The sequence below is a fragment of the Pecten maximus genome, chromosome 4 (genome assembly GCF_902652985.1).
Source record: "Pecten maximus chromosome 4, xPecMax1.1, whole genome shotgun sequence".
NCBI classification, from domain to species: domain Eukaryota; kingdom Metazoa; phylum Mollusca; class Bivalvia; order Pectinida; family Pectinidae; genus Pecten; species Pecten maximus.
Genome location: NC_047018.1, coordinates 46,790,078 through 46,813,651, shown reverse-complemented (window position 1 = coordinate 46,813,651; position 23,574 = coordinate 46,790,078). Strand labels below are relative to the sequence as shown.

Here is a 23,574-nt window from a genome sequence, read left to right as displayed (position 1 = left end):
TCACATTGTTTTAATGCATAGGTGTGATAAGGGTCAACTTAACCTTTACGAACAGGCTTAAATATAGTCCGAGTTTCCTCTGGCCCAGACACCATTTCTGGTGTAGATATCAGGGCCAGAGGAAACTCGGGCTAGCTAAAATATGCCCCGTCTCCTAACTCTGGAATGTCTCTGGAAAATCTTCAAAAGCAAGTGGACATATCAGATTTATAAAAGAAACAGAAACAAGTGGAACACACTAACAACTACAGTTTATAAGAACTGTGTAAATTCGTCCAGACGAAGTGATTTCTAGAAGAACTCTGAAAAACACGCATAACTTGTGTTTGATAATTATTTAATGTAATATCCACTGTCAGAGCATAGCTGTCTTTGAATATTGGACTAACGTTACAAGTATAATACGAGAGTATCGTAACATTGCATTGGTTTCCCTCAATTGTCTCATCTGTCCATCCATCCATCTGTCTATACGTCATCTGTTCGTCCATCCATCTGTCTAGATACGCCCATCTGTCCATTTCTTTTACTTGTCAACAGGAGATATGCTCTTTCTACATACCCATTGATGCAAATTAAAGATACGTTGTACGTGTATAAGAACCGTGGTTTAGTTGTAGCATATGAAACAGGTAAATTTTATACCAAGAACAAATCAATATTAGACTTGTTTCGTGTAGCTAGGTCCTATTTATAACATATTTTTATTCTGGTGTTGTTTTGATAATAAATTTCTTTGTAGACAAATTTATTGTACATGTATATGGAAGTTGGACTGACCATATGTAACACATTATCAGTAAATCCTCGAAAAAAACTTTGTCTACTTAGGAATCGTTAATTTAGTATTGACAGGAATTGTCTTCAAACAATATACAGTCAAACCTGCTCTAACGACGACCTGTATATAACGACTGCCTGTCTATAACGACCGGTTTTAAGATTCCCCGTGAGATTTTACTATATAACGACCCTCTGTATAGCGACTACCTGTCTAATGTGACTAACGACCGGTATTTTACTTTTATCAGACCTTTGTTAGAGTATGGCGATATTGTATGGGACAACATAACTTTATGCCAGTGTCAGATGCTTTAAAATATTCAACTCGAAGCAGCTAGAATCGTGACAGGTGCTACCAAACTCACAAGTTACAACATGTAGAAACCGGCCATATTAGTAGTCCTCAGACTCTGAGTTGCGAGTTCGAAACCCACTTGGGGAAGTTGCCTGGTATTGATTGTAGGTCGGTGGTTTTTTCTCCGTGTACTCCGGCTTTCCTTCACCTCCAAAACCAGGTACGCTCTTAAATGACACTGGCTATTAATAGGAAGTCAAACAAAATAAACTACGTGATTGTAAATTCGGACTCAGATATATTGTAATTTTAATTAATAACTCAGGCCTGCGGCCTTCGTTATTAATTTAATTGCAAAATATCCTCGTCCTCGTTGTATATCCTGCAACAATGCACGAAGCATCGTTAATTATTTCTTAAATATATGAAACTCGAATAAAACCAGATCTAGTAATTGTGTTATTTATGTAATCTTTAATTTTAACAGCTTTATACTGCAAACCGATCATAGTGACCTAAATAAACAACAATGTGTCACAGTTTCACGTTATTTCATTACCCCTTTCTCTTGCGATTTCAACTTTAAATCTTATACCTCGGCCGTCTAGTCTCACGCAATCGCTAAGGCTCACAATTAAATTTGGAATATATGTTTAATGTGTTGGCATGTTTCTGCCATCGAGCTGCCGACTTACGACTTAAAGATGTCGACATATTTCTGAGAAGATGTCGACATCATCAAAAAATATGCCGACATGAACCGACAAATATGTCGACTTAAATAGTTAACCCACCGATATAATATTGCCGTGAAAATTATCCGACTTCATAGATAATTATCACGGTGTTATTATCTTGGCAATTAAGCTAATAAGTCGACATATTTTTCGGTTTATGTCGACATATTTCTTTATGATGTTGACATCTTAAAGTCGTAAGTCGGCAGCTCGATGGCAGAAATATGCCACTCATAGTTTAACAAAGGAAACTATCCTACCAATACTGGGTCTAGCGACCTTTTACTCTCTTAGCAAACATACTCTCTACAGAACAGACGGCTGATAACTTTCTTCAGACTAATTTATACACGGTGACGCTATTTTTTCATCGAACGTCTTGGATTTACTGAGAACACAAGTTATACCAAACGCGACATACCACTTTTGATTCCGAGCCTTGGAAGCCTTAGCCGGAACGTTCCGATTAGACCTTACACAGCATGCCGTCTAGATACACGAGGTCAGTAAAAACACAAATACATTTGTTTTTTTCAAAAGATTTTTATTGAACAAATGTTTTAAGTTCATTTGGAATTAAGCTATGATCTTAAACAGTATTTGAATGTTGGGTTGAAAGATTAATAGGCGTTTTAATAGGTTGTATGTGGTTTTGCATGTAAGCAGTTGTGAGGCTCAATTATTTCTGGGAAAATGCATGCAATGACCATCAAAACAATGATGTTTGCTCCACACAATGGGCCGACAGTTGTGGATTACATGTTGAAGTTGTAGAGCATATTACCGGTATTTGAATAATTCACTGTGACAGTGGTAGTAATAATTTTGGGAAGATATGTAATGTAAATGTAAATCTGAAGGCTAAATCGTGATTGAAAACAAAATAAGTCAGCTCATTCTTTTTTTATCCGCGAGTTTGGTATGCGGATACAGATCATTTTCATTAAATTTTGCTATTGCAGTTGATGCTTTTCCGCAAAAAGCACATTCACATTATTTGTCAACCTTTATAAAAATAAAATATCGAAAGTTTTATAAAGGAAGAAAATATGAACAAGCCTTACATTTAATGACATATTGAACGGCGTTGACATTTCTGGGGAAATTAGAAAGTCATTCATTAATCTCTCTGAATAAACGAAAGATAATAAGAAAAATCATTCATTATGAGAGATTGTCTGTCTAAGACCATCAATGGCTGCCTGCTGTGGTACTTCCAGTGATTAGAGAAGGACTCTTGTGGAGGTTGCACAGAGCAGATTTCCGCCGAAGTCCTAAGCTGGGACAAATATATTTAATCTGCTTAAATGACGTCAGCATGAATGAGAGTATTATGATAAAGTCTCCCACTGATTCCGTCATTAAACAAATTTCCTGCAAAACATCTTTGATCCTGATTTTAGTCCCTCGGTATCACGTGACCATCCCATCTGTGTATCGTGCGCACGAAGATGGTACACATTATCACAGACAAAGGTTTGGATAGCGTCAGTGCAACTTCATACACTTTCGGATTCTCTCGGTACAAACGAAAGCTTCAGAGGTCTGTCCGGGGTCATCACTGTGTTAAGAACTGGTTCAACATCTTCGTGGTGGTATTCTATCTTGAAGTTCTGTACCATCTATTGAAACACGGAATAAGAGATATAAGGAAACCTTATTGCTGTTTTTAACTTTAAGTTTGTATATAATAAAACCACTGCAAGTAAGATATTGAACGGAAAATAAAACTCAATTGGGATAGGAAAAAGAGATATGAAAGTAAAGGAATGGAGAGAAAGAAGAAAAAAATGTTATAATTAAGCATCGCAAATACATAAAGACTGTATTCTTTGACGTAACTCATAGCAATTAAAACTTGATTACTATACATAACACTTACAAAAAGGTATACTGACCTTTGATAGCATTATATGCATCTCTTGTTCGGCAAATCTGCGACCTTTAATATAAAATACAAGAAGGTGAAAACATGAATAAATAAATATATAAAACACGCCTTAAGAAACACAAGGAAAACATGGGTTTTATCAATGTCAAAGTGTAATAGCAATAAAGCCATTTCAAGATATTCAAACATGATTCTGGTACCAGACATTACTTTAGATACATTCGTGTAATTTTTGGGGGAATTTCCCACTTACCTATGCACATCCTTGCTCCGTGTCCCCACACAAGGTTTGAAAGCGCTTTGATGTTGGAGTCCATGTTGGCCTCTCTCAGCCATCTTTCGGGACGGAATTCCTCTGGCTGAGGAAAATATTCGGGATTTCGGAACATCCCGTATAAGTTAGCCTGGACGTGAGTCTGAAAAATTGTAGAATAGTAACACTATAACTAGTATATACTGGATTTTCGTGGCTACATAATTTCGCGTTTTAATGACTAACAACGTTTTCGCTGCGATTTAATTTCGCAATTTACAAACATAAATGGCCTACTGTAGTTATGATGGAAACTCTTGCGCGATAAGTAATTTTCGCGAATTTTCATCGCCCGCGAAATACGCGTAAAATAATTGCCCGCGAAAATTAGTTAGTTTACAGTATATTAAAATGTTACTGCCTCTTGTCTTGAACTCTTTAATTTCAATCTTCAAAACAACGTGATGATCAATGTAATACACAGCGAACACTATAAATGTGTGAAACAACTGATGTTACGGATGAAACAACTGATGTTACGGATGAAACAACTGATGTTACGGATGAAACAACTGATGTTACGGATGAACAACGGTAAATGTATACTTACACCTGCAGGGAGGTTGTAACCTCCAACTTCGATGTCTTTTTGTACAAATCTGCTGGTGGCAAATGTGATTGGATATAACCTGAAAATAATATGTAATACTAAAAAAGGGAACTTTTGTATCATACATATTCCACGCCGTTGTTTTTGTCTATTAAACACAGAACGACAGATAGGTTAATTGTAACATTGCAACTATGCCAGTCGCTCGGAATGCTCAGAAACTGTGAACATGTTTTGAGTTTAAGTATTACATCTGATACGAGTACCTGAATGTTTCCTTGATAACGGCTTTGATGTAAGGTAGTTTGTTTAGAGTCTCTGGAGTGATGGCTTCCTTGTTGGGGAGGACTGTCTGGATTTCTTGAAAGAGTTTCTCCTGTACTTCCGGGTTCTTAGCAAGGCAGTACATCACCCAAAGAGAACCATTTGAGGTCTGTTTGGTTAAAAAAAATGTTGAATGTCAACAAACATAGGCTATAAGCAAACGGGTATCGCGACACCAAATAATAATGAGAGGCACTATGAATTCGATTCCAAACATCAAAACACCAAAAATCATGCGAGGAAAAAAATCTGTCACATAAGGGCGAGATATTGTATCATTACTATCATCTCCATGACAATATGTCCGGCCCACAGCCAATATTGGATAGAGCGATATCTATTTCTATCGATTGGCATTGTTTTCTTGTTCTTTGTTTTGCGAGGTTTAAAAAAAAATGTGTATGTCATTGATTGATACCTTATCAATGAAATATACAAACATTTACATTTCAGATAAGAGAAAGGACATTTGTTGATATATTTCAAATCATTGATGTAAGAAAAAGATTATATTTCAGTGTGCATAGTTAAAATATATACCGTTTCAGTGGCCCCTACAAGCAGATCGACCGCTGTAGAAAGAGCATCGTCGGGGGTTAGGGACTCCTGTGACATCAGATACGTCAGAAACGAAACTTTCTCATTCTCTTTAGGGATAATGCCTTCGAGAGCCTTCGCTTTCTGTTTATAATGGAAACGTTCCAGAATACATCAGATAACAAGACTTGAAGCTACGATTGCAAGCGAGAACCAACCAACACACAAACGTAATGTAATGCAAGTTGCATATGTATGTGGAATTAAAAAGAGTGGAATAATGCATAGGTCAAAATTTGCACCAAGGATAACTTTTCATAACTTGTTTTTTTTGTAAAAGTTTGCATTAGAAAAAAAAACAAAAAAAAACCAACGACAGAAAAAACAAAAAAAAACAAAAAAGTGTAGTACATGTTGTCGATTTTTATTACACAAAATGGTTAAAGGGTTATCTTATAATCTTATACACATTTTTGTTAATTTCAAGAATTGAATGTGTCCTTCGATCCGTTAACTTTAACGATATTACCCCTCGAGTATAAATAAAATGATACACCACATATATAAATCACAGTGTATTGTCGGAGGATAATTGTAGTTATGTCCAACGCAGAAACGCTTAAGAACAACCTATCATTGTCTATTATAATAGAATATAAATTGTCCAGTAAAATTTCAAGCAGCTTATTTGTTTTTATTTATATATTGTTACCATTTTGTTTAGTTCTATTTGCTAGTTTTAAAATCAGAAAAATATTCTAGTAAGATCATTTTTGTTGGGAAGCGTTTTTGAAAACCTTAAAGATCAATTGAAAAATTACCATTACAATGCAAAAATATTATTCCTAATATTCTATTAATTCTGGTTTCTCTCTTATTGATTTATGTTTCGCTGTGATAATTTCTTAATTTTCAGAATCTTTTTTTTTTTTATCAATTTAGATAAACTTTAACAGATTATTCATTATAGATATTTAAATGCTGCAGAAAATAGTGGACCGTATATTGGTACATGTATATGATAATAAATTTGTAATTAAATTTAGAATGCAATTTATAAAAAAAAAAAAACGTCAACTTACTTTGTCAACAAATGATCGGCCAATTTTCATGACATTGTTAGCGTACTCTTCATACTGATTCCACATTTTCGTGGGGAGGATTTTGTATAGGGGGATATTATACATGAGCGGCTGCATAAGTTTGAAGAAACCTTGCAAGTTGTCGATGAAATCCCGTGCTTGTGGAGGGGTTGGACTTCCAAAGCAGCCGATTCTCTCCTCGAACAAAAATGTACCAATTGCTGGGAAAACAAATTTGTGTTCAATGTGAGAGGACGCTTTTCTGGTCATAATACGCTCATGAACGATTGAACAGGGGGCACAGAATGTATTAGCACTACTCAATACAAGAGTTAGGTACTGCTGAACCCAAAATAAATACAAATGCATTATACAGCCGTTTAATCCTTGTAGTAATAATAGGAAAGGAATTAGTATAAGCTTTTAGCCTGTTTTACAATCCTATATGTATATATATATTTGTATCGTGATGTGTGTGCTTGACTGTTAATGAAAAAACTGTTTAAACTAAACTAAATGATGCTATGGTTGACAGAAATGTTAAGTTATGATTGAGAAATGCAGCAAACTCATTGTCAGATTAATTTCATATTTTTTAATATTTCATAGAACTTAAAGCATATGATCATTATATAACCATGCAAGTATTCATATGAATTTAACATGGCATGCAGACTGCTAAATATGATAAGGCACTGGGCTAAAGTAAAAGAACCATCTATTGAATATAGATTTTACGTTCTAAATCATGAATATTACAGCAATTACGATCAAGACGTATTCTTTTTGTGAGTTTCCAAAAGTTTCCTTGTCCATACAGGGTTATCATTAAATGATCTCTAGATTAGAAATATATATGGTAGATTTGTTTTCTTGGCTAAAGCTTACTCACATTCCATGGCCCATTTAAAGATCTCTTTCTCCAAGACTGGGACTTCGTGGTTAGCTGTGCTCCTGTCTTTCAAATGATGGACAAAATCTTCAGCCACTGTATTCATGGACCCGCAGTAGTCTAGGACCTCCTTCATCTTCAGCATCTTTTTGCTCACCACTGTACGATACTTATGCCATTCTTCTCCTTGTCTAAAACGGAAATGTATTATCGACTCTAATAAGTTTGTTAATTTCATATTCTTTTTGTTTGTTTTATTTTTGCTTTTACTTTTTGTTTGTATTTTTAATGTGTTTTTTCGTTTAAGTGTTTGCAAGCGCGGAGGATATAAACACTTATTTTTTTATTCTACAGAAAAAAATCGAACTTCAAGAAAGTAAAGCTATAAAAGTCAACTGAATACGTTTTGGAAGACAATAGTTAAAACAGTATATCATTCAATATTGATTAAAACTTACGCGTTAACGAGACCGAGGCCAATGCCATTCTTTGTTCTGTAGTAAGCCATGGGTTCCATCTCACGTCGCACGGGATGTTTTCCTTCATCACGTATCACTTTGTTGTATTCAGTGGGATCGCTTATGATAACTGTTGAAATTGTTGCTATTTTCTCTTTGTAGATTGGTCCAAACTCCAAAGATCGTATTCTGTAAGCCTAGAAACAATTCTTAATCTCAGAAATTCAGCCACACTTTTGTCTCCCAATAAGGTACTCTTTATATTCAGACATACATTTCTTAAACAGAAATACCGAGGTATTGCGGTTTTACATAATAAATATGAAATCGGTACTAAGACAAATATATACTTGAAAAAGGAAAGTTGTATATTAGGCTTTATATGCTTAATTGTTTCCAAGAATTCAGATCATTATGTGCAGAACAAAATAACACTAACCTCAAACATTTTGCTGAATCTGAGGCCGTCCTTCTTGAAATAATCGAATAGGGTGCCAACGAGAGGGAGGCCTTTTGGTCCGGGTATAACATCATAGTTCTGTACTGTGTTAGCAGTTACGGGTGTTTCAACTTGGATTGCAGCTGTTTGCTGCGGTCTCTTCATCATGTTGTCAATTGTTTCAAACGTACTTCTAAATGGACACTGTGATATAAATATAAACGTGACTGAGAATGTGACATTTATGGAGAATTTTTACTCTATTAAAGTTATCAAGATTTGCTAATATTTGATTTTTTTATGTTGAAATTAATATCATTTGTCTTAGATAAAGGTCAGAAATACGTACATAAATACATATATAGGTACAAGTATCTTCCATTAAATTCATCAACCAGAAATATCCTTAGACATAAAATAATCAACAAGTTTGTTTTCTGGTTTTTATCGCCTAGTGAACTGCCAGGGTCGTTTTGAGGTGGGATCTCCCTGTAGTAGTTTGTGACTACTTAAATGAACACCGTACATGAGGCCCGTTGCATGCCATCCAAGGGTACGTAGGGTAAAGTGTTTTGCCCAAGGACACAGCCATGATAGCACAGACTGGCCAAATTGCCGGCTTTTCGAGAAACAAAAGCATACATGAGTAGGGAGCATCGAACCACTCTTCTCGGATCTTCACCTGAGGTTACGTGGAAGGCGCTTTAACTGACTGGGCTATTTTGGCATGATAATAAATGGGAGGCGATAAAAAAAAATTAAAAAAAAAACCAATAATAGAAAACAGCTCTTTCAGGATCGTTTGTTAATTTCGAATTTCAAATGATTAACTTATCAGCAGCTATCTAATGTTGAAGATAAAAACAAAAACAAAAAAAAAAAAAAAAACAAAAAAAAAACAATGGAAAATTTTTAATAAAAACGAACCACAAATAAACTACCCCCCCCCCCCCCCCCCCCCCCCCACAAAAAAAAAACTATCAAAAAACAAAACAAAAATCACACAGAAGTAAAGTATCACTCACCGTTCCTGCAATGTCTGCTCCTACTGTTAGCGCCCCCTGGTGACTGGGCGTCGACGTTGACACGACGCGTTTGATAGGGGTGTTGATTTTCACAAATTTGGTAAGAGCTTTTGTTCTGGTGGATGCCATTTCTGTTTGAAAAATATGCTTGTATAACGATATATCATGAACCAAGCTCTGAACTATGACTAGATTAACAAATAGAAAGCTGGGATGATTATTTTGAAAGATACTAAATTATCTGTGATATTTCATTTTATGGCAAGAAATATTTTAAGGAATGTGTGTCCGTATAAATTTCGATGAAAACATGACTTTTATAAACTAATATTGGAAGCAAATACGGTATATTACCAATAAATACATGCCACTTACCTTAATTTGTTTTGGAGTTCTAAAGTTCCGAAAATATGACTGACCGTTTTTGGTCTCCTGGCAGGTACGCGTCGCTTAGGCACTTGTGCACAGAATAGAAGGAGTCGTCGCCTTTTATACTCCTGCAACCAGCCACAATGCTTACGTGTCGTCACCGCTGGATATCCAATAAATGATGGGCTTTCATTGATGGAACCAGATGATTCATGATTATATTCTAACGAGGTGGTATACTAATAGGAGAGGATTGCGCAAGGGCACGCACGATATAAGCACCTTTCAATTCAAACTGAGACTTAGATATTTACAGTAACGCAAAAAAATTATTCAACTGCATGGTGCAGCTGTTTCTTCCTTCTTTCACTCGTCACTGATGCTAGGAACCTTAAGTGTTGATACATACAACATGTAGGAGGCGGCCGAGGAAATTCAATATTGAAAGGAACAATAACACCATTATTCATTGAGTTTTACAAGCGTCACTACTGCATTTCAAAGAACGTTAGATGTAAATTATGAACAGTACTATCATTTTAGACACAAAATTACAACATTGCATATGAATAACGGCAAACCTAAAGTACACTAGCTGTATAACCACTGACTTTATCATTAATACAGTTTTAATTACACCTAAGTATAAGCAATTATGGCAATTGTGTTTTTCATCTGTGGTGTTAGATAGGGAGTGGTATCTCTCTGCATTATGTATACGGTAAACCAAGTTATTTTCGCGTGCGATTAATTTCCACCTGCTCAGCAGGTGATTAAGATTCGCAAAAAATAATCTTTGGAAACAGTTTTAATCACAGGTACAGCTGGGCTTTGATGATTGTTAATCGAGAAATTAAATTGCCGCCAAAAACCCATTAGGCATGAACACGCGAAATTAAGTCGCCGCGGAAAGTAAGTTGGCTGACAGTATGCATGACCTAATATTTGCCTTATTTTGAAAACATGGAATACAATGAAGCGATTGTACAAATCACCGATATCTTAATATCAGATTTTAATAACATATACAGTTCATACCGGATGATGAATATAAATTCGCCCGATATATTTCTTTTGTCATTGACAGATTTGAAAGTGATACTAGGGATAAACTATGCATAGTATTCCGATGGCAGAAATAGGTTGGTCGGGTGGCACAGTTGCAACTTATGTAAAAATGTATGGTGTCACCTGCCTTACCAAGTGGATTTTCTCCGGATAATCCGGTTTCCTCTCTAAGACCGTTCGCGTGCTTGCATCTGGACAAACGAAAGTGATTAGTAAAGGTTTACATAAGTTGTTTCGCAATTGTTGTAAAATAAAGTTTACATTTAATGAATTTGGGTAATTATAGAGGTAAGATTATACAATTTGTTTTACATTGAGGTCTAGTTTTTAGTGCATGTAGCCATATGCCTTATTTGCCGGAGCTTGTTATCTGAAAACTGTTTGACAAATTACTTCAAAGTTTCACATTTGCACCCCGCAGATCCGGGTAAGACACATGATTTTATAATAAATCCAGGCTGTTTTCATAGTGAGACGTCCTCATATTACATTGACTGTTTTATCTTTTATATAATGCTGTTTTTTTATTTTGATCATTTTATTCATTTTTGTATTTATCCTGTCTGAAGGTGTTATATCCATCGATATTTGGGTAAAGTATTTCTAATATCTTTGTTATGCTTTTATATATACTTTTCATGTCTCGATGTTATGTTTTTATCTTTATTTCTATATAAATTTCTCATATCTTTATGTTATGTTTTTATCTACATTTATATATATATATATATATTTCTAATATCTTTATGTTTTATATTTATATATATTTATCATGTCTCGATATCATGTTTTTATCTATATTTCTATATATATTTCTCATATCTTTATGTTTTAAATTTATATCTCATGTCTCGATGTCATATTTTATCTATATTTCAATATAAATTTCCCATATCTTTATATTTATATATATTTCTCAGGTCCTGGTGTTAAGGATTTTGTTTTGATTTTCCTAATGTTTAGATCCTTGAATATAACAGATATTATTATCAAACATCTTTCACGAAATCCCGTCTCCTACAGTGACAAACGGGTTAAGTACTATTCAGACTTAAGGTCACTAATCTTTATATGACGTAGGGGTGATCACGCGCACCCGCGTGATGAATGACATATTTACACTTGTAAAAACCAAAATCTCTCTAAGGCAAAATATTATCATTATCAACAGGCTACCGCGGTGCTCTCTACGTCTGACCAGAAGCCTAACTATTTATGAAGGTGTTTATGAGTGTTACGTATACACAACATATATCTGAAGTCTATTTGTAGGTTTCTAATATTCAATAAAGGTTTAGCTGCTAACAGCAGGACTACGGTGTGGTGCCTTTTGACCAGATGGTACGTAACTCCCACGGTAAAATATACGTATATGATGATACAATAGAGTCGTAAAGGACAGTTTTCTATCAATGATTTTGTTTTAATCCTTGGGATAGATGCCAGAAAGTACACGTCATAATATCAAACAGGTCACAGATGGATTCGCATTTGTTAAAGAACTTGACATTTCCAAAGATCAATCGGGTACACAAGGACATGACAAAGATGAAGGGCATTAAAAGTGCAGCTTTGGTATACAGACTTTTAAAACAAGTCATTTTACGATATGCCACGAACTTATTGAGCAATGTTTTTTTAGCTAAATTCCATATGAAATAGCCACGGGTGTAAGATTATATTTTTCATCTAACTCATATTTTTGATAATGTATTTGAAATTAATTTCTATGCAAGCCAAGCAAATTTCGACTGAACCAGGTTATATTTTTCTCTGCGTGAACAATGGTCATACATCATATGTTTAAAGTGTTAGTTCTTATGGCATAGCCATGTGTAGCTTATATAATAAAATTATATTAAAAGCCAGGTGTTGATGTTCCAATATCAAGGATTCAGAACCTACATATTACCCGAAAATATGTCTCCAGGAGATGTTTTTTTTTATTATTTGTCTGGAGATATTTTTCGATAAATTAAATACCGTAAGTAGAGTAGAGTAGAGAATACAAGCTGACCAGTATACATATTCAGGATTAACTGTTTAAATGTTTGCATACATCCGTATCAATAATTTGGATTCTCTAAGAAAAGAAAAGTAGCAATCTTTCCACAAGTCAAGTCAATGCCTCCCTCTATCATTAAGGCCATAAGCATAAAACTTTCTATAATAAAAGAAGTAATGACACAGCGGTACTTCATGTCATTTGAAGGAACATTCCTAAGTTTATTAATTACAACAGACATAAAATACTTCAATTATTTGAGTAACAGTTCGCAATTGGCAGTCAACATTAATCTACCTAATGGTGTAATTGTGTCGTTTTGTTGTTTATAAACATGTCTACCAATCTTATCTCCCTCCATAGGGAACCACCGGTTCATATCACCCTGGTCTTCAATTGGTTTATCATTACATATCCATCAACGTATGTTGCTTGTCGATTCCAAGTATTGAAGTTGTTTCCATGGATACATTTACTATTATGCAAGCAATTATTTAAAAATTTAATTTGATGATTTGACCAGTGTTCGGTTTACCACCTTATAATTGAACGTTTATGAAATAATGCACCATGAGTGTTTTAGTTTTGAAAGGGAACAAAAACAATTAATACTAAATGATAATAATAAATCCACATTATCAACTATATTAAATGCAGTTATAGGTAGAATAAATAACCAAGTAAGCCTTACTGCAATCATTGGATTCTTTAAGCCATAGTGAATGATTGATAACAAAGAGGCGTCTCGGAAAACAAATTGTTTAATTAAGTTTTTATATGATTTATTGCAAGATTTATTTTATACATTTATACATATTTACAGGCCATCATTAAACTTACACAACATATACATGTATATATTATTTCTATAATGCATCAAGATGTGTATGAAATATGCTTCACGCATATTGACATATATTTATATGGTTAACACTTTTTAAAGACTACATTCAAACAATAGAAATAGACATTATACAAAAATGGAATCTTCTGCCAAATGCCGATAATTACTAATTAATTCGCACTGCATGCCCTCTGTGATACAAGGTCGAGATGAGGATTAACTAGTGTCAGACTAGGGTCAGCTAACATCCAACTCTGCGTGCAGAAGGATATGTGGTTGAAACAAATGTTATGGTACCAACTTTTGCTGGTAAAAATGGAGCAATGTCAGAAAATACTGGAATCATTTCAAATCTTACATATCGATTAACAATAAAATATGAAAGAATACTACATAATTGACGTTTACATTTGATATTAAGCTGACAAGGCTTTTTAGGAAATGTAAGCCTGATCAGAGCCAAGGTTGGCCAAGGACATTGGTGTATTCCGCACGTTCCGTTGTCGCGAAATGTCAACGGTAGTTTTCCTATTTATATAAGCAGTTTTCAAACATGGTGATTATTTTTGTTGGGTGTCGTTAATAAGGCTTATCACAGACTTACATTTCCGGAACACCTGACTTCATTTGCCTTGCCAATTTTCAAGGTTGTTTATGCAAATCAATATTATGGTTAATATTTTTCGATCTCGGGTTAAATTATCGAATGCCAATTATGTAGGCGGTATTTTTAAATTTCCAAAGAAATCGTGATTAATTGTAAATAGATTTCTATGTCAGAAGATTTATGGCGTGTATTTTTAATCATGGTGATGGATAATACTAGCAATTATGATGAAGAAATAAATATGTTATTGAAAAATGCCTTCAAATTTCGGTCTCACTGGTACAAGTTTCAGAGGGAGAAAGAGAGGGCAAGCTATTTTTTTCCCATTCAAACAGCAAAAGAGCAAATACTAGACGGTTACACATTGGTTGGTACAATGTGGTTTAATTCGTATTTTTAAATAGTTATAATACATATACATGTAAAGTAAGGATCACGTACATGATATTATCAATCATAATAACAAAATATTTAATACCCTGTTTTGTGAAATGTCGCAAATCCGGCTCAAAATTAAAATAAAACGAAATAATAAAAACGAACTTTGTCAGTTGTTACATCAACAGGCAAACACTTCCTCTTTTTTATGATATGATTACGAAAAAGGCAGTTTTTTGTGGATGATGTGTTCTGACTTCACTAAACTGACAAAAAAAATTGAAGGGTAATGTGTGTCATCGATTTGGATTTGCACATTGTCGGCCCCACATAGTCTTATTTACATTTCACTCTCTTGGTACCGTGGCAGCACTGGCTTGAAAACCTTTGGTTTGACACGAATATTCATTTGTATTTATACTGGTGTAGATTTAGCTACAAAACTGTTAACATGTGAACAATTGATCACGTAGTCACTTGAATATGTGTAAACCACACATCAAAAATAAATGATACAATCCCTGTGTTGTCAAAATAAAATTGTAACAAAAACGAATGGTCCAAAACAGCGCCCTGCTGGACACAGAAGTATTCCTAATCAATGTATTTTGTTAACACACCTGTGCACAAATGGAACTACCCACTATTTCACTAAAACAGGTCATACAGGTTTGACTTAAACCTGGACTGGTGTGAACTTCTACGGACTTGGCATACAGCACAAATCTCCCGGGCTTGAAAAAACATATATTTGAACAGGTAAATATTTCACAAAATGTTACAAAACGCATTCTATCTAAATACTGCATAAATATCTCATAATTTGGGATGTCAAGATGATCTAAGTTATTAGTGTATGTGCCAGTGTATAAAGTGCAGGAAAGGGGAGGGGTACCACATCATACTGCTGTATGCCTGTAACATTTAAGCTACACATAAACCAATTTAATGTGACATTATCCAGGAATAAGAAACGGACTAAGACAAGTATGGTAAGAAAAATCCGGATCTTAAGTGTTTTGTAATTTTTATTGGATAAAGATAAAAAAAATCAAATGTATCAATATGTGTATGTTGTATGAATCTCCTCCTGCGCGAGGACACCAAATATCTTTATTTTAAAATTTATACTTTCGTTCAATAAAATTATTTTGAAACTGAAAAAAAAAATCATAGATATAGGGATATATTTAAGCTTTTAAAGTTTCAACAGTTTAATGATTTTGACTGACTTCTAATTAATGCAGATTTCTAATATTGTAGTTAACCCTCAACAGGAAAAGAAACTATACGTACACGAATTTCTTTACTCTTTTCAAAGACTAATATGAACAAAAAGGAAACCAAGACAGGAAGAATAACGTGAGTCCCCCTGCATGTCCACACTGTCCGACGACGATATGTGTACATATTTTCGTTACATGTTAAAACTGAAAACAACATTGTGATATATTTATCAACTTTTGCTTCCGTTACGAATTCACAAAAAAAAAAAAAAAAAAATATAAATAAATACAAAGATAAAAAAAATAAAATGAAAATGTAATGAATTGTTACAATTAAGTAAACACAAATCACTTCATCTGTTAGCATTGACGACTTTGAAAATAACCAACCATATACAGTATACAGTACTTTAAACTGTATTAAGTTGGCGACAAATAGCTATGGTAAACAGAATTCCCTATCTATGATTTCTCATGGAAATCAATACGTTTGTTTACGTGTAACGGACACTTGTACTATTCTCGTTATTGTTTGTCTGTCTATTTCATATCTTTCCTTTACTATTTTCTACAATAATTTTTCTTTATTGAAGAAATGAAGAGAGCCGAAAGGTATGTATGTGTAAGTATAGCCGATTTATACAAATACCTGTACGATTATCACCTGTCCTTCATTGTACGGTCCACACGCTATTAAAAATATTTATCAAAATCCTTGTGTATTCTGTTTTTTATTGGTGCGCAGTATTTTTCTGAAGGCAAAGAGCACGAATACTCAGAGAAGATCACAGTAAGTACCCAGCATGCGCCCCACTGCCCATTTCCTGTTGTGAATAACACTTCCGGTTCCTGTCATCTTTCTACTGTTCGTTATATTTATTGTTGTTACTAATGCCGAAAAAAATGAATGACATATTTTCTGCCTGTTTCATTTCTTTATTATCATATACAGTACGACGTACGACACACAAAATGAAATTTTATGTAGATAACGGAAGATGAGACAGTATCATTTCCAGTTTCCGGCGTGAAGGACTAACGCATATATACATGTAGTCTCATTATATAAAGGCGTGACTTGCACATAACGTTAAAAAGTTCTATATTACTCGACTGACACAGCATGCTTCTTTGGCGCAGAAAGTAAAGTTATTTTTTGGTGCGAGCATTAACAACATTAAGTGTTTTGACAATATTCGTCTTATCTTGCTTGGGTACTATGAGAAATGGACAAAAAATGTTAATAGTTATATAGTTAACCTTACTCTAAGTGTAGCACGATTTTGTATTTTTAAAAGACGAAATCTCGTTATGTGTAAAGAAGGCAATGTAGATATTCGTCAATTTCATTAATGCACATCAAAGAGCAATTTTTATAAAGTATTTTACTTTTGATAATGATATAATCATATTAAGTAACTGTGATATACATATTATGTTTTGATTTGTCTACACAAGAAATTTGAGTGTGATATTATGTATTAATGTAAAAATGTAAGAGAGTGTATGAAAATGAAAATATCAATACGTTTTATGCATTGTGAGGAACCATGGAGGACCCGACCCCCGGGACCACATTGACGGGGAAAATAAAATGATTTTTATCTGGGAAAGAAAAAAAAGCCAAGGATCATAACGCTGGGGACCTTGGTTCGATTCCTGTAGGGGCTGCTGTCAGGAATATGTTTTGGGGTATGTCTTACATAAATGTGAGCTTTTGCTTATGGTGATTACAACAAAATAATCGTCGAGGTGGTAAAATGCCCGGTGATATAAGTGGTGAGATAATGAAACATCTATGAGTCATGCTTGTCCTCATGTTTGGAATTTAATTCGGCGACGAAAAAGTACTTTATTACTGTACGTAGTTTAACTATCCGGGTCCTGGGGGTTTAGTTTAGACATTTCGAAATCGTGAATTACTGAGGGTGATTTTCTTGTGTTTGTATATTTTGGATCGAAGTTTTAAGTCATACTGGAGCGCAATTGTTAACATTCTCAGACCAACTGTCTAGGAAATAGCTTTCATTATCAAAGAAAAGAATTGAAAGCATATGTTAAAAAGAAGTTCAGTACATAGTGTACACGGGGAGATACGGATTATCGTGTCGTTCGGATAAGAAGAATTTACGGGAAAAAACAAGATTGAGGTGACATAGAGGATGCCCAACTTCGAACTCTTACAACATGCACGGTCCATGATAGTAAATGTTTGAAATCGGAAGTTCCCTTGTGCCGATCAAACTCAAACTGCACAAATCTTTTCATTACAACAAGTGCTTATTCGGGGTTGATTTTCAGGCCCGAATTCTAATTTATTTGCATCTTGTAATAAGCTCGGTCAATTGAACATATCTATTTTAAACGCACACAGCTTCAATCAATATAAACACATGACGATTATTATAAAACGACTCTATGTAGTTATACGAGGCGGAAGTAAGTTGTGACTAGGTAAAAATACTTAAAAGTTTTCTTCAGTGATATTAAAATGTACAAATGTAATGAATTAATTCAATATAGGTTATGATAAATTGGTTTTATTTTAATGGTAGAATTAATTATGTTTATTTGAAAGTATGTCATGATTAAAGGTTTGCTTATTCACGTTTATTTGAAGATGGGTTTAGATAATTTAATACCAGTTAATTTGACATTCTATACAGTTAGATTACGAAATATTCAGTTTCAAATTTAAAACGACCCCAAGGATGAACATATTAATACGACACATACATAGGTCGTAGATTGCGTGATGATGTACCTATGTTTGAATAGCTGAAGCTCTGGTGGTTCAGATGAGAAATAGAAGAAAAAAACTGTCTCGAGTTGCGTTTCGCTGGCCATTCATTAATCGATCTATATGAAATAGCTGCATACTTTTACAATTACCTGTCAATTGTACAGAGGGCTGTCTTTTTCAATATACGATAGACGTTCTTGATTGAATGGGAATGGAGACTGATTTAGCCTGTAGTGTTAATCAGAAGCGGCAACTGTGTACAATTAAGACAATTATCAGCGGAAGTGCTCAACCAATCGGGGACGTAATCATCACCTGGGAGAAATCAATAGACCGAAAACTTCAGTTCTGTCAATATAACTGATTATATGGCTTGTTTTTTTATTGAATTAAACCCATTTCATAAACAAGAACTTTCCCGCTCGGAGGCACGTCTGCTTTTCATTTCAAAGTCCTGGGATAAAACATAACAGCAACGCTGGGCCAAGGGAGGTAACTCTTCTAGTAGAAATAGATATTGTTGCATATTCTTGCGATGTGATATTTAAAAAAGAAAAACAAACAACGACAAAAACTACGCCACAATGTCAATGTAATCCAGCACAGTTATAAACTAACCTTCCGATCAAAGTATTGAGACAGATGATAAAAAATACACGGTGTTAAGTGGTGTGTTGAAGTGCTAATAATACACTTTGTATTATTTCTTTCAAATCTGGTCTATTGAAGCTTTTTCAAAATAAAACAAACACATATGCCCAGTGCCTTCTGTCACCCATTTGGAATCAATTTGGGCATAAAGCAAACAATTGAAGTTCTAGTCCCAATCCTTAATTGTTGATAAGAAAACGTATTTACATATCGATATAATTATCAAAACACTTTGTTTCGACTGAAATATATGAGTGCATATATATGTCACTATGCGTAAAAATTCAAACATGGAATACAGGGAAGTGGCTCACCTCGGGACTTAATTCCAACAGCATGTCTAACCACCAAGCAATCTCAAAGGATTGAGTATAAATATATCTGTCTCTTGACATCTAATACTAACACTTAATTCTGAAGTTACTAGTCTCTCGACGGTCATTGATGTAGGGATGTTTTACGGTCAAGAATACGGTGATGTTCAACAGTCAACAATGATGTTATATGGTCAACAATACTGGGATGTTCTACAGTCAACAATACTGAAATGCTCTACGGTCAACAATGATGTTATACGGTCAACAATACTGGGATGTTCTACGGTCAACAATACTGAAATGTTCTACGGTCAACAATACTGGGATGTTCTACAGTCAACAATACTGGGATGCTCTACGGTCAACAATACGGGATGTTCTACGGTCAACCATACGGGTATGTTCTAAGGTCGACAATACGGGGATGTTCCACGGTCAACAATTCGAGGGTGTTCTACTGTCAACAATTCGGTGTTCCGACTTTATCACTAGCCCTCCACCTCTGGGCTGCGAGTTCGATATCTTAAGTTGACAGGTACTGACCGTTGACCGGTGATTTTTCTCATGGTACTCTGCCTTTCCTCCACCTTCAAAACCTGGCACGTCCTCCAATGACCTTGGCTGTAGGACGTTACACAAAACGAACCAAACCAAACATTTGTTTTTTGTCAAATGAATATACAGTGTATTTATAGTTGTATTCGTTAGTGTTACAAAACATCCCAAAATCTATCCTTTAGCATCATATTTCTTACTGGAATGACTACATGTCTCAACTGCTGACCTGAATTCCAGCAATAGTTCATGAAATTAATGTTTTTGGTTAGTGTTGTTTTTTAAGAGATTAAAAACCCAAAGAAAACAACATTCAGTTGATACAACTTTATTGCCATTATATTTCTTTTTCACAGTACAGATATAAAGTACACTTTTTCACATAGGTAATTATAACAAAATGTAAGATGTTCTTTATCTATTAATGTTTACTAAAGAACAGTATCTCCTTATCAAGGCTGGGATTATATGGACCGTAAAGTAATAAAACGTTGTACTTAAGTAGGACAACCATGTTTGATTAATCCAAGGGTATAGTTTAAGAATAAAGATAACGATGGCTTTCAAACATCAGAATTTATGACTTCATTGACTTCAACAATATATTTCAATAAGATAAATTATGTTTATAAGATAAAGATGACGCACAAAGGCAGAGTTTCGTAATGTGTGAAATTATAAAGTTAAGAAAAACAGAAAATATAATTACGTTTATATCACTTTTAGGTTAATAGAACCATGTACACAAATGTACAAGATTACAGTATTTCTTGTGATAGCTAATATTGTAATAGTCACCGTTATTTCGAGTAATTTTTAAAAACCTTCAAGATATTTTACAATGTAGAAAATACCAAGGGGAACTATCTAATAAATAACCCATTTTTAGAAACACCCAGTTAACAAGCATATTTACCAGCTTTGCTTTTCACAGCCGGTCAATAAGACTTTTATCTGGAATCACGTGACACTTTGTTAGCTAATCGGAGAATGTGAAAAATATGATCATATAATAAAACGATGCAATGAAAAATCAAAACGTCAATGGCATAGAGTAAACAGACTATATCAATATCGTTCATGATAGCAAATCCGCAAATAATTGTTTTAAGCTAAAGAGTCAAGTCTAAGACGACGGTATAAAAACGTCCCCTAATAACATCATGGTATATATACATTTGCATATACATTTGCAAACATACATTTCAGATGTAATAGCATTGGTCATCATAACACAGAAAACAAATAAGCATTAGAAAGCGAATTGTTGCGGAGATGGTTTGAAATAAATTCAGCTTCCAGTGTAGATTATCTAATTACTAATAATTATAAAACATACACACATCTTGATTCGTTAATCTTATCAGCGGGCTCGAACATCTGACTCAAGAAAACCTGCTACAAATAGGATTAAATTTGTGCATCTCTCAACCAATCACCTCCTCCTTATGCTAAGTATGCATATGAAGCAATAATAAACATTTCAATAACAATTTCTTAAAAATAGTTTGATTAATTAAAACATATTCTGGTAAATATTCATTAAACCTTCATATTTATATAAAGATAATTCCTTGGTCCAGCCGCATTTATTTATATCTATAAAAGTGTATGGGTATTTGGACACAAATAAGTAAATCAGTCAACTATAGACCTTTTTGCTGAAACAACTTAATAGAAATAACACACAACTTTGAAACCTAAGGTGAACTCAGATATGGAAGGGGTGGAGAAGGGTAACTATTTCTTTCTTTCACGATTTCAATTTCTTTGCAGTGTTGTCAAGCGATCCTTGATATTGCGGTTTACACTAATCAAATAACCCCGGAAATGGATAATCTGCTAAAGCCTATTGTGATCCGGAATATCAACAACATTATATTAACAAACAACTTGAAACGCCTTCATTAAACAGAATGTATAATTATTATTTCTACATACTACGTGTACAAGGTTTTTTATTTACCAAACATTGCTTGATGAGTAAATTCCAAATAAATGATGAATGCTTTTGTAAAATCTTCCAAACATGTGTTTGTCTTTAACATAATTATTATGAAATAGGAAGGGAAGATATTCCATTCTAGTTCATTAAAATTGACTAATGACAAACAATTTACTAATTTTATATACATAAGTTAAATTACAATAACCTCTACAAATTGATAAAAAATAGGCATTCCTTTCATCAACCTAAAAATTAAAAGTGCGTAAAATGTTATAATAAAATGAAATGGTAATCAGAAAAGTGGAAATTTGGATTGCGCATGGTTTATCATTTTGGCAGAGACTCAGATTGATATTAGTTCGTGGTTTGTAATTGGGAGGGTGAACTGCAGTAAGCAATTAATCGGTATATAATGGTATCCTTTAATTGCGTCGTAAATTATGCCAAGCTGACAGAAAATTTGTCAGATGCTTAAAATCCAACTTGTTTATAACAGCAGAAATAGCATGATAAACTTCTTATATATACAAAATGGAACACTACATCATCGAATAAATGAAATAAATGAAATTATTAGACGTATTAAAAAATCCTCTGCTTGCTCCCGCAATCTCTTACATTTTTTTACATTTTGTAATTGGATAATAAGCATATCATTACGTTTCACATCTTCATAATGTAATTGAACTATGTCTAAGGCATACTCACATCCGTCGAACAAAAAACTGTGTTGCAAAAATCTAAAAGTCATCTCGTGCAAAATTGTGAAGGAAGTAATTAGGTTCACAAATTTATAAGGAATAGCAGATAGACGAACGGTCAGATGTACGGGGGACAGGGAATCAATAGTTCAAGGCTTCACTGGTAATGTAATTATAAGTTCAAATAAAACGAAATTCCACTTTCAGCGTTAATATATTATGTTCAACTGTCAAGATAAGCAGTCCTTTATTTGTACAGAATCATTCAAACCTAAGTTACGTTAATTTTCAAAATGAGGCTCATTTTCATTTTGATAGACTTGATTGGCTCCATGCTTTACGGTATCAAAGACCATCATTTAAGCCATGTACAAAGGCATGAATTAGACCCAGCAAAATATGGAAGGAGAAGGTTTTACAACGTCAGGTGGACAGACAGACTGAGGGTAGGACGCCAGGCGAAGATGTATTTATAATCCTTTTGACCCAATCTTGTCAACGCATACTGCAAACATATGGCATTAGTAACTAAAAATTAATATTGCCATTGATAATGATAATAATCAGATCTGGTATAAAACATTATATTTGTTGTACACAGTACAAACATAAAATTTATATGCTTCGCGGTACTCCTGGTAGAATTATCATTAACATGGTAATGATATTCCTCATTAACAAAACAAATACATTTTAACTCCTCAGAACTGCTTTGATAATCCGAGAATTTTCAATGTGTTCTTCATTTAAACAATTGAACACTTTAATCTGTGCCGCCTTCGGTGATGTGTAGTGGGCTTCTCCTGACATCTTGACCATATTTGGCCTGATTAGTA

The 23,574-nt window shown here is 34.1% G+C and overlaps 1 protein-coding gene across 1 annotated transcript; it reads right to left on the bottom strand.

Annotated features, from left to right (window-relative positions):
* Nucleotides 1–2,722: 2,722 nt before the first annotated feature.
* LOC117326267 (cytochrome P450 10-like) lies at nt 2,723–9,826 on the bottom strand. The gene is made up of 12 exons (XM_033882943.1): nt 9,702–9,826; nt 9,327–9,457; nt 8,302–8,505; nt 7,863–8,059; nt 7,405–7,595; nt 6,513–6,733; nt 5,434–5,574; nt 4,836–5,002; nt 4,570–4,648; nt 3,960–4,122; nt 3,714–3,757; nt 2,723–3,437 (listed from the first exon to the last, which is right to left on the bottom strand). The coding sequence occupies exons 2-12, from the start codon at nt 9,453–9,455 to the stop codon at nt 3,315–3,317; spliced, it is 1,659 nt and encodes a 552-aa protein (XP_033738834.1). The 5' UTR covers nt 9,456–9,457; nt 9,702–9,826; the 3' UTR covers nt 2,723–3,314.
* Nucleotides 9,827–23,574: the final 13,748 nt, after the last annotated feature.